This window comes from Capra hircus, chromosome 19 (assembly GCF_001704415.2).
Source record: "Capra hircus breed San Clemente chromosome 19, ASM170441v1, whole genome shotgun sequence".
NCBI classification, from domain to species: Eukaryota; Metazoa; Chordata; class Mammalia; order Artiodactyla; family Bovidae; genus Capra; species Capra hircus.
Window position 1 is genome coordinate 12,166,235 of NC_030826.1, and position 11,987 is coordinate 12,178,221.

Here is an 11,987-nt window from a genome sequence, read left to right on the forward strand (position 1 = left end):
GTGTGTGTTTCCCCCAGGCTGTGACGGTCCTTGACACAGCAACTGCCTCTTCTTACTCACCTGTGTATATGGGGGCCATTTACTATTCAGAAGGTGGCTGGCAAATATTCATTTTTAATTAAAAAAAAAAAAAAAAGAATGAGACCTCAAAAAAGAATGAGACCTCCCCTGCTCTCTTCAACTAGAGAAAGCCCGCAGAGAGCAGTGAAGCCCCAGTGCAACCAAATAAATAACCAAATAAATTTAAAAAAATGAATTACAATGATTAGCCAAGTTGAACTATCTAAAGGATGTTTATTTCCTTGTCCCATTTATGCACAATTAAGACTGAGCATCCTTTTGATAAAGACAGCTTCTTCTTTCCCCTCACTGGTCCCTCATATCCCCCTCCCCTCAAGGGCAAGTGCTCTAGGATCCAGGGCAAGCTGGTCCTCAGCCCCAGCTGGGTCTTCTAAGGACAGGTCTCTGGAGTGTCTGGGGCTTCCTTAATCCTCCTTCTCTTGAGTTTCGGCTCTTGAGGAAGCTTAGAACCTGAAAAAGAGGAAGGTCAGAGACAGTGCTGATGACATCACAAATAGAGAATCAGCCTGTAACATTTGCTGGCTGTGGTGGGAAGAGCAACAAAAGCTTACCTTGCTTTCAACCTAAGTCCCTTACCCGTTTCTCACAGAAACTCTGTGGGGTAGGCAGATGGAATCACCCCAGTTTACAGCTGAGGGATCGAATGCAGGTGCAGAGTAAGGAAATGGGCTGCTCAAAGTCTAAGCCCGGGGCACAGTCAGGGCCGACCTCTGGCTTCTGTGATTCCTCTCCACTCCTGTCTCCATTCACTCCCCGGTTTCCAGTACTTTGCTGCTGGGTTGTTTGCAAACATCATTGCCATCTTTTTACTTAAGAACTGATTCATGAAAAAAATAAAGAACTGATTCATGAACACAGTGCCCAAGGAACACCAGGAAGCTCATATTTGGGGGGATGGTGTCAATTTCACTGATCTTTTCTTTTTTAAAAAAGACATATTCATTTATTGTTGGCTGTGTCGCTTCGTTGCAGCATGTGGGATCTTGGTTGCCCTCTGTGGGTGTGGGAATTTAGTTGCCCTGAGGCATGTGAAATCTTAGTTTCCCAACCAGGGGTGGAACTTGCATCCCATGCATTGGAAGGTGGATTCTTAACCACTGGACTGCCAGGGGAGCCCCCGCACAGCTCATGTTTAATTTCATGATAGACTCAGGGATTCACCCGGTCGTGGTGGCCCCACCTGGTAGTATGCGTTTTCTCATGTAACACAGTATGAAGACTAGCACCTCGCCTGAAACGTATGCCAGTCAGAAATGTGTTTAACACAAATCCATGGGGACCCTTGACCTACAATGCTGCTCTGAGAGAAACAAGCTTCAGAGATGCCAAATGCAAGCAATAAGAAAAAAGCAGGAAGTGGAATGGTCTGCAGGACAGTAGCCTGATCTCTTCAGCACATCGGGGTGGAAGAAAAGGGAGACTCAGGTTAAAAGCGACTTAAGAGACAGAACCAGGCGAAATGCATGATTTGGGAAATTAAGTGCAAAAGGTATCTTTGACTATTGGGAAAATTTGAAAATGGAGTATTTAATTCAATGAAGATGTTGACATGGAAGATTTCTATAATTATCTGAAAAAAGCAAGTTCAAGTCAAAACCACACATATAGCATGGTCTCATTTTGGTTTAATACAGGTGTTTATACACATGAAAAGCATCTGGAAAGTGGTAACTGTGGATGACAATGTGATGTTTATATTTTCTTATTTTTTGTTAATCTGTTTTATCTAATTTTCTAGGATAGGCTTGTGTTTGTGATGAAATGTTATTTTAAGAATTACAATTTCAGGGGCATCCCTGGTGGCCCAGTGACTAGGACTGTGCACTCCCAGTGGCGGAGGCCAGGGTTCCATCTCCAGTCAGGGAACTAGATTCCACTTGCAGCCCACATGCCTCTACAGAGTTCGCATACTGTAACTAAAGGTCCCGCATGCTGCAACAAAGACTGAAGGTCCAGAGTGCCGAAACAAAGACCCAAATAAAGAAGTTTTTTTAAAAAACACTTAAAAAAAAGAATCACAATTTCAAGCCCAACTTAACACGCCGTCTGCAGCTTTTCCCTGTTACCTGCCACTCTAGCCCTCTCTCTCCACCCTTCACCTCCAAGCCCAGCCTGTGTGCTCACTGCCTCACCTCCACATGGAACTCTCTTCCACTTCTTTGTCTCCCCCATCTCTCTCCTTTTTCCTTTCTCTAAAGCCTGTCCCAAACCTACCTCCTTCCAAACCTCCGGACCTACCCTTTGCCCTGTGATCTGAGATTGATCATTAGTGAAAGGGGGACGGTCATGCCCAGCTCTTCCGGGTGCTGCAGGGGTGGGTGAAATTAAGAGACACGATGCACCTGGTACAGGGAGATGCTGGCTCCAAAGCCTGAACCACACTTTGCTCATCTGATTCATGGACTGCCTGATCCAGATCATCTTAATGATACCGACTGCCCTTCATTCCATTGTATGTTTCACTTCCTCAGTCTAAGCAGTAGGCACCAGAGCCACGGGCCCCCACAGAGCCCAGGCACGGGTCTGGGTTTGGGGCTCTGGGCCCTCTTCATTGACCTATCCTCACTTCCCTGCTCCCTCTGGTCCAGCTGTGGCCGCTGAAAAGGCCCTGAGCACGGCCCTGGCTGGCCCGGCCTTCAGAGAAACACCCTGGGTCCAGTTTAGGACTGCGCTCTGGGGTCCTAGGTTTCCCTGTGTGCCTTCATTCTCTCCCACAGGAGCTAAGCAAGAACAGCTACACGTGGCCCCAGAAGCCAGTTCCAGAAGGGTGAGAGGTAGGAGGTCTAACATCTCTCTGATCCTTAGCGCCCGGAACGGGCCTTCACAGACTCCAGCCTTGCTGGGCCCCCCTCACTGAAGACTCTGTCCTTTAAGCCCACAGCCTCAGTCCAGGGGCCGTGGTCACTGGACTGGCCTGGACTGGCTGGACGGCCTCCTTCCTAAGGGAGTGACCCCTTCCTTCCACCCTCAGCCCACCCAACACCAGCAGGGCACAGTCTGCTGCTCGGCCACTTCCCGAGAGTCCCTGCTGTTGGCCACTAGAAATGGCTCTGCTTCTGATCACACGGGAGCATGCCTTTGTTTACCTGTTAGCTGGAAAAGGCACATTTCCCTAGACCTCCAGGGGGAAACTGAGATGGAACAAGAAGGAAACACACCTAAATATGATTATTAGTCCTGCTTGTGGGTGATGGGTGACTTTTCTGTTTTATCCTATCTGGCAAATCCCAGGGAGAAAGGCACCTGGCAGGCGACAGTCTATGGGGTCAGATACGACTGAGCGCGCCCGCACAAACTTTTCAAATTTCCTACAGTGAGCCGACCTAAGAGAAGGAGGGAAAAAGAGAAAAGAAAAAGTGGAGAAGGGGAAGGAAAATGGACAAAGAGAAATGCAGGGCAGAAGAGAAGATGGGGCGGCCAGAAGAGGACCAGGTCAGGCGCTCCCGGAGGCAGACGGGCCGCTCCTCCGGGCATACCTCTCCTGCGGGGGCCCCTGGCTCTCAGCTCCTTCAGCAGGCAGGCCGGGTGGCCCGGGGCCTGCAGCTTGGACAGCCTCTCCTTCATGCCACTGAGATGGCTGCGGAGCCCCCAGGCAGTGCAGAGCTTGGGCAGACTGTCCTCCTGGTCAGCCAGCAAGGAGCTCTCCGGGGCATCCAAGGGGCAGAAGGCCACCTGCAAGGGGACCAGAGTGTTGAGGAGGAGAGAGGGGCCCGCCTGCCAGAGCCAGAGCCCTGCCCGAGTCAGGAAGCTGCTGCGGCCAGGCTGCGCCTCACGCTTGGGCAGCCAGGCTGGAGTGAGGACCACAGATGTTGGGGGGCGGCAGGGGGACCATGGGGATCGTGAGGCCAGGCTGCCAACTCTGTCTTCTTGGGTGGGTCTTTCCTTTGCAGTATCTCCTCCCTCTCGTTTTTGAGCACAGTGTCTTATGTGTTCGTAATTAAACAATGGGACTTGAAAAAAATATTTATTTGGCTGTGCTAGGTGAGGAAGATCCCCTGAGGGAGGGCATGGCAACCCACTCCAGTATTCCTGCCTGGAGAACCCCATGGATGCAGAAGCCTGGCGGGCTGCAGTCCGTGGGGTCGCAAAGAATCAGACACGAACGACTGAAGCAACCAGGCATGCGTGGCTGTGCTGGGTTTTAGTTGTGGAGTGTGGAATCTTTAGTTGTGGCATGAGAACTCTTAGTTAGTTGCTGCATGTGGGATGTAATTCCCTGACCAGGGATTGAACGCGGCTCCCCTGCATTGGGCAGAGTCTTAGCCACTGGATCCCCAGGGAAATCCTGGTGCTTATTTTTTAAAGTCCTTTGCAAAATTAAAATTGAGAGCCTGGAAACATCTTTTGAAAGTTCCTTGGTTGCTGAAATCTAGGAATGACTAAAATGGCAGCTCCTCATATTCTTAAAAGGAATCACTGAATCTATCCCCACATTCATGTTCAGAGAATGAAATAGAGACCCACAGAGAAAGTGAAAGTCACATCCAACTCTTTGTGACCCCATAGACCATACAGTCCATGGAATTCTCCAGGCCAGAATACTGGTGTGGGTAGCCTTTCTCTTCTCCGGGGGATCTTCCCAACCCAGGGATTGAACCCAGGTCTCCTGCATTGTAGGCAGTTCTTTCCCAGCTGAGCCGCAAGGGAAGCCCAAGAATACTGGAGTGGGTAGCCTATCCTTCCTCCAGGGGATCTTCCTAACCCAGGAATTGAACTGGAGTCTCCTCCATTAGAGGAGGATTCTTTACCGAGTGATCAGAGGATGCCGTTATAGTTGCCCAGCTGGAGCAATGGGCAGGATAAGGTCAGAGCAGGGATCTCCTTTGAATGAGATTATGTTTGAACCCAGCTCTATCCTTTCCGTTTGCTGCGTGGTCTGGATCAAGTTCCTTCACCTCCCTAGATTAGGCACCCTCCTTTACACACTGTGGACAATAATTCTAATTACTACCTAGGGTTACTTTTGAAGAATGACATGAAGGAACATAAAGTCTCCTAGTACATAAAAACTGTTCCCTGTAATTATCCTTTTGGATAGTGCTTCTCAAAGGGTGCTCTGTGAAATATTCTAACCTCACGAACTGCCTGAAAAGTGGGATCCACTCAGAGTACAGGAGAGAAATCAATGGATTCTAATGTAACCCAGTGGGAAAAGTTCATTGATAACAAATCCGAAAAGGCTACATACTGTATGATTCCAACTATACCTTCCAATTACACAGTCCAGAAAAGGAAAAACCATGGAGACAGTTAAAAGATCAGTGGTTGCCAAGGGCCTTGAGGGGAGAAGGAGGGGATGACTAGGGAGAGCACTGGGGATTTTTAGGGCAATGAAACTTCCTTTTTCCACTGTAATGATGGATACATGTTACTGTATATTTGTCAAAACCTACAGAATGTACAAAACAAGGAATACACCTTAATGTAAACTACGGACATTATTTATTAACAGTGTATCCATATTGGCTCATCAAAGATACAAATGTACCCCTCCAATGCAAGGTGTTAATAATAAGGAAAACAGGAAAGGGTAAGTATGGGAACCCTGCGCTTTACCCCCAGTTATTCTATAAACCTAAAACTGCTTTTTTAAAAAAAAGTCTATTTTAAAACATTCATTGAAGGAATTCCCTGTGGTCCAGTGGTTAGGACTCTGCACTTGCTCTGCAGGAAGCATGGGTTCAGTCCTGGTCAAGGAACTAAGATCCTGCTGTGTGATGTGGTAAAAAAAACACAAAAATAAACAGCTTAATAAACAAACATCCACTGATATGGTTTCAGATTCAATATTGCAGTTAAGTAACTGCCACTTGCTGAGTTTTGGTGTCAAAAAATATTCACCTTTATCTGAAAACGCTAATAAAATACTCCTCTCCTTTCTATTAATAATTATATATATATATATATATCAGTAGGAGGCTGGATTTTCTTATGTACCAAATCATTATATCATAAGAGATTGAGCAAAAGCAGATATGAGAAGCCAAGTGTCTTCTATTAAGCCAGACACTAAAAGATCTGCAAAAATAGAAAGCAGTGTCACTCCTCTCACTAAATTTGTTTCGGGAGATACAAATATGAGTTATCTCTCATAAAAATTATGTTAACATATAACGGGCTCCTTGATTTTAAATGATTAGCAGGTACATATTTTGAACTTTTTCTTTAGCTTTAATTTCTAGTAGGGCAAATATCAATAGATGTAACCTATACAGACACATTTCCAGCAGTCATGTATGGATGTGAGAGTTGGACTGTGAAGAAGGCTGAGCACAGAAGAATTGATGCTTTTAAACTGTGGTGTTGGAGAAGACTCTTGAGAGTCCCTTGGACTGCAAGGAGATCCAACCAGTCCATTCTGAAGGAGATCAGCCCTGGGATTTCTTTGGAAGGAATGATGCTGAAGCTGAAACTCCAGTACTTTGGCCACCTCATGCGAAGAGTTGACTCATTGGAAAAGACGCTGATGCTGGGAGGGATTGGGGGCAGGAGGAGAAGGGGGCGACAGAGGATGAGATGGCTGGAAGGCATCACCGACTCAATGGACGTGAGTCTGAGTGAACTCCGGGAGTTGGTGATGGACAGGGAGGCCTGGCGTGCTGCGATTCATGGGGTCTCAAAGAGTCAGACACGACTGAGCGACTGAACTGAACTGATACAAACTGAACTGAACTGAACTGAACTGATACAAACACACTTTGTGGGGTTATGGGATTTCCTAGTGGCTCAGAGGTAAAGAACATGCATGCCGATGCAGGAGACACAGGTTTGACTCGTGGGTCGGGGAGATCCCCTGGAGAAGGCAATGGCAACCCACTCCAGCATTCCTTCCTGGGAAATCCCATGGACCAAGGAGTCTCTCAGGCTACAGTCGGTGGAGTTGCAGAGTCAGATGCAACTTTGCAACTAAGCACCACAAAAATTAAGAGGGGAGAAGTGATCTGAGACTAAAATGTTTGTGAATCACTCTTTTGGGACAAAGCCTACCAGGGATATTTATCCTCTGGCCTTTGTAATGGTCTCCATAGCCTCCCTGAAGCTGGCTATGCCTCATTGCCTGGCCTGGGTCGTCCCCACCCACGGCTCCTCAGGAACGTCCTTGCTCCTGCTCAGGGGGTGGTGGTGGACGGTGTGAAGCTGTCTCAGCCTCATGAGCCCACTCTGTGCCCACCCGGGAGGCAGTGGAGTTTTCCTCAGGCAATGAGCATGGGAAGGACTAAAGAGTACTTGTTCTATCAGAGGGCTCTTCAGGAAATTTCCTGCCAGTCCAGTGTTGAGGATTCCGCACTTTCACCCCTGGGGGCCCAGATTCCATCCCTGGTCAGGTAACTAAGATCCCTCATGCCACATGCTGTGGCCAAAAAAAAGCACAGCCCTTCAGGCTCAGACCTCCCCCTACAATTCAAGAAGGCGCCACCCAGCCCTCTGCCGGCCAGGGAGGAGCCTCACCAGGAACTTGGCGGTCTGGTTGTTCTTGGTATACTTGTAGAGTTTGCGAAGCTGCTTCGCCTCCAGCTCTGAGAAGAGGGAGACAAACCGCCAGAGCATCCTGAAAGGCAGGGGAAACGAGGCTGAGGGGGCGGGGCCGAGGGTGAGGGGGCGGGGCCGAGGCTGAGAGGGGCGGACCCAGCCTCTCTCCCTCCCGCACCTGCCTTATGGCCAGGACCACAGGGGGAGATACGGACCACCCCTGCCCCCTGAATTTTTGGTTGGGCGCATGGAGGGCAGGATTCTCCAGGCCTTGAATCCCCTGTATTTGGTGATGAGCCCCCACTGCACACAGCAGTTATTCTATCAGAGTTCTTTCCCCGACTCCAAATAGGGAAAGGAGTACGTCAAGCCTGTATATTGTCACCCTGCTTATTTAACTTCTATACAGAGTACATCATTAGAAACGCTGGGCTGGAGGAAGCACAAGCTGGAATCAAGACTGCCTGGAGAAATATCAATAACCTCAGATATGCAGATGACACCACCCTTATGGCAGAAAGCCAAGAACTAAAGAGCCTCTTGATGAAAGTGAAAGAGGAGAGTGAAAAAGTTGGCTTAAAGCTCAACATTCAGAAAATTAAGATCTTGGCATCCATTCCTATCCTTTCATGGCAAATAGATGGGGAAACAGTGGAAACAGTGTCAGATTTTATTTTTGGGGGCTCCAAAATCACTGTGGATGGTGACTGCAGCCATGAAATTAAAAGGCGCTTTCTCCTTGGAAGAAAAGTTAGGACCAACCTAGACAGCATATTAAAAAGCAGAGACATTACTTTGCCAACAAAGGTCCATCTAGTCAAGGCTATGATTTTTCCAGTAGTCATGTATGGATATGACAGTTGGATCATAAAGAAAGCTGAGCACTGAAGAATTGATGCTTTTGAACTGTGGTGTTGGAGAAGATTCTTGAGAGTCCCTTGGACTGCAAGGAGATCCAACCAGTCCATCCTAAAGGAGATCAGTCCGGAATGCTTATTGGAAGGACTGATGCTGAAGCTGAAACTCCAATACTTTGGCCACCTGATGCAAAGAGCTGACTCATTTGAAAAGACCCTGATGCTGGGAGGGATTGAAGGCGGGAAGAAAAGGGGATGACAGAGGATGAGATGGTTGGATGGCATCAGCGACTCCATGAACATGAGTTTGAGTAAACACCAGGAGTTGGTGATGGACAGGGAGGCCTGGCGTGCAGCAGTCCATGGGGTCGCAAAGAGACCACTGAGCAACCGAACTGAACTGAACTCCTGTCCCCGGGTGAGGAGAGTCCTTTATCCAATCAGTGCTGCCCTGAGTCACTAGAGGGTGCTGTTCTCTCCACCCCTCTTCACCACACTCACTCCAGGATCCTGAGCCTTCCACACTAAGGTGAAGGACTAGGAGATTTGCACTAAGGAGTGACCTCGATTCTGGACGGAGTGGCCCAGGAGAGAGGGTCACAGTCGGGGTAGGGAGGCTGTCCTACTTCTTCCAGTGCTTGATTTCCCAGGCTCGGCAGTAGTGCTGCAGAAAGGTGTTGATGTGGTCCCCTAGGATCACCAGGCTCTGCTTCATGTACTTCAGTTTTTTCTTCTGCGGAAGGTCCTTTGGCAGGTGCAGCTTTCGCAGGAACTTCTTCAGTGGCCTTAGATATTCTTTACACTGAGGAGGCAACAGGGGAAGTGAGGGGCCATAGGAGAAAGAAGAGAAAGTGGGACAGCCTCACATAGCCAACAGGTGGCCCAGCTGCAGCCCTTCCCACCCAGTGTTATGTGAGAAGGCCACTTCCTTCCCAGGAGGGTGTCCAGTGGGGCCGTGAACTATGGATCTGAGGCCTGCCAGCTTCTGACCCAGATCTCCTGACCTGTGGGGAACAGGGTACAAGCCCCAGGCTGGCCCCTTACTCACAATTTTGAAGGTGTCCCGGTCAAGGCCCTTGGCATGGCGCACAAGGGAGTCTTTGGCTGGGGCGGTATTGGAGCTCTTCTCTAAGCTGGGTGCATTCGGCCCCTGGAGGAAACAGGGGCAGCAGTCAGCTGGGGCCTAGGGCTACTGCTCCTGAGAGGCAGTGCTGGGCAAGCACTGATCCAGACGCCAGCCAAAGCCCCTCTCCATTTTCCCAGTGACCTCCTCCTTGACCCAGCTCTCAGGCCAGTGAGCCCTTGGCAAAGGAAACCCATCTCTGAGAATCCCTGCTTAGAAAACCAAGACCACCTAATCCATTTCTTGTACAATATTATAGCTCTGTATACTAACTAACTTTGCAAAGCACTTAACTCTTTTTCTTTTGGATCATAAAGAAAGCTGAGCGCCAAAGAATTGCTGCTTTTGAACTGTGGTGTTGGAGAAGACTCTTGAGAGAGTCTCTTGGACTGCAAGGATATCCAACCAGTCCATCCTAAAGGAGATCAGTCCTGAATATTCATTAGAAGGACTCATGCTGAAGCTGAAGCTCCAATAACTTTGGCCACCTGATGGGAAAAACTGACTCATTGGAAAAGACCCTGATGCTGGGAAAGATTGAAGGCAGGAGGAGAAGGGGACGACAGAGGATGAGATGGTTGGATGGCATCACCGACTCAATGGACATGGGTTTGGGTAGATTCTGGCAGTTGGTGATGGACAGGGAAGCCTGGTGTGCTGCAGTGCATGGGGTCGCAAAGAGTTGGACACAACTGAGCGACTGAACTGAACTCTTTCTGTGTATGGTTAACTTCTTTGTTTTGAGTAGAGGACTGCACTGGGGCTTCATTGTGGCTTGTGGGCTTTCCCTCTAGTTGCAGAGCTTGGGTTCTCTAGTTGCAGTGAGTATGCTTAGTTACTTCACAGCATATGCGATCTTAGTTCCCCAACCAGAGATGGAACCTGGGTCCCCTGCATTGGAGGGTGGATTCTTTTTTTAAATTTTTTTTAAATTTATTTACTTTTTTGACCATAGTGGGTCTTCATTGCTGCACGTGGGCTTTGTTTAGTTGTGGCAAGCAGGAGCCACTCTTTGCGGTGGTATGAAGGCTTCTCTTTGCAATGGCTTCCCTTGTGGAGCATGGCTCTAGGGCTTGCAGGCTTCATAGGCTCAGGGGCTTAGTTGCTCTGAGGCATGTGGGATATTCCTGGACCAAGGATGGAACCTATGTCCCCTGATTTGCAAGGAGGATTCTTAACCACTGGACCTTCAAGGAAGTACCAACATTAACTCATTTTATTCTGCCACAGATTTTGTAAGGCTAGAACTCTTTATTTTTGGTTACAGATGAGCAGAGGGTACCCGAGATGCTTAAGTAACTCCTTGGGGGAAAGGATCATCATTCATTTACTTGCTCATTCAACAAACACTTATTGAGTTCCTAAATCCCAGGCCCAGTTCTTTGTATCCCTAATCTTTAGCTTCTTGCCAGACTAACAGGCACTCAGGAAAGTGGGTGACAGTAATGGTGATGATGAGAAAGATCTTGCTGGCGGCAAGCTGGAGCAAAAGAAACTGAAAATGAATCACAATGAGGTGACTTCAGAATAACACTTGAAGTCAGAGCACAGGATTAGATTGACATGAGATTTACACCTGCCTTTTAAAAAGCCTCCCAGAAAAGGGAGCGTGGGGACTTCCCTGGCAGCGTAGTGGTTAAGACTCCAAGTTTCCACTGCAGGGGACACAGGTTCAATCCTTGGTCAAAGAACTAAGATCCTGCGTGCCTCACCGGGGAGCCGAAACACAAGAGAGCATGAAGTCCTGCCTGTGTTCAGGGGGTACAGGGAAATTTCAGGGAAAGGGCCGGAGAAAGATGCAGAGAGAATAGGACACAGGCTCCTCCAGACTCCAGAGCGAGGGAACCCTGGCTGGTCAGTTGGATAAACACTCCATATAAACCAGACAGACGATGACCCATGCACACACACACACACACACCAGCCTGTGAGTGTTATAACTGACAATCGTCTTGCCAGGAATCTCCCCCATCATCTTGCCAGGTATCTATGTCCTGGATAAACATCTGTCTGGATGAGTTAACCTTCTCTTGTTCTTTCAGTCCCTTAGTGGTGAACCTCACCATTTCCCGCCCCCACCCCCACCCCACCCCCGACCCCCCGCTCCCCGTCTTCTTCCTTGACGCTCCTCTTCTCTGCCTTCCCAAGCCAGCCCCTGAGGTCCTCCTTTCCTTCCCCCCTCACACCCCTAGCCCCACTTGACCTGCTCTAGAGGCTCCTCCCTTTCGTCCGCCTGCCCATTAGAGGCTTCCATCTCAACAGGAGCGCTGATGGGCTCCACAGCGGCACTCCCCGGGTCCCCTCAGGCTTCCCACCTCCTGCTTCTGGGCCCCCAGTGACTCAGGGAGTGGCACTCGGAACTCGGGGCAAAACCATGGCAACGGCCAACACAGAGCCCAGCGCCCCTCCCCCACGCGGCCTGGGTTCCCCCGGGTGCCCCGGAGCCCGCCCTGCAA

General features: G+C 49.1%; 1 protein-coding gene across 1 annotated transcript; it reads right to left on the reverse strand.

Moving 5' to 3' along the window:
- Nucleotides 275–11,785, reverse strand: C19H17orf64 (chromosome 19 C17orf64 homolog). The gene is made up of 6 exons (XM_018064063.1): nucleotides 11,735–11,785; nucleotides 9,457–9,558; nucleotides 9,035–9,210; nucleotides 7,531–7,630; nucleotides 3,558–3,753; nucleotides 275–531 (listed from the first exon to the last, which is right to left on the reverse strand). Exons 1-6 carry the CDS (start codon nucleotides 11,783–11,785, stop codon nucleotides 452–454), a joined length of 705 nt encoding a protein of 234 aa, XP_017919552.1. The 3' UTR covers nucleotides 275–451.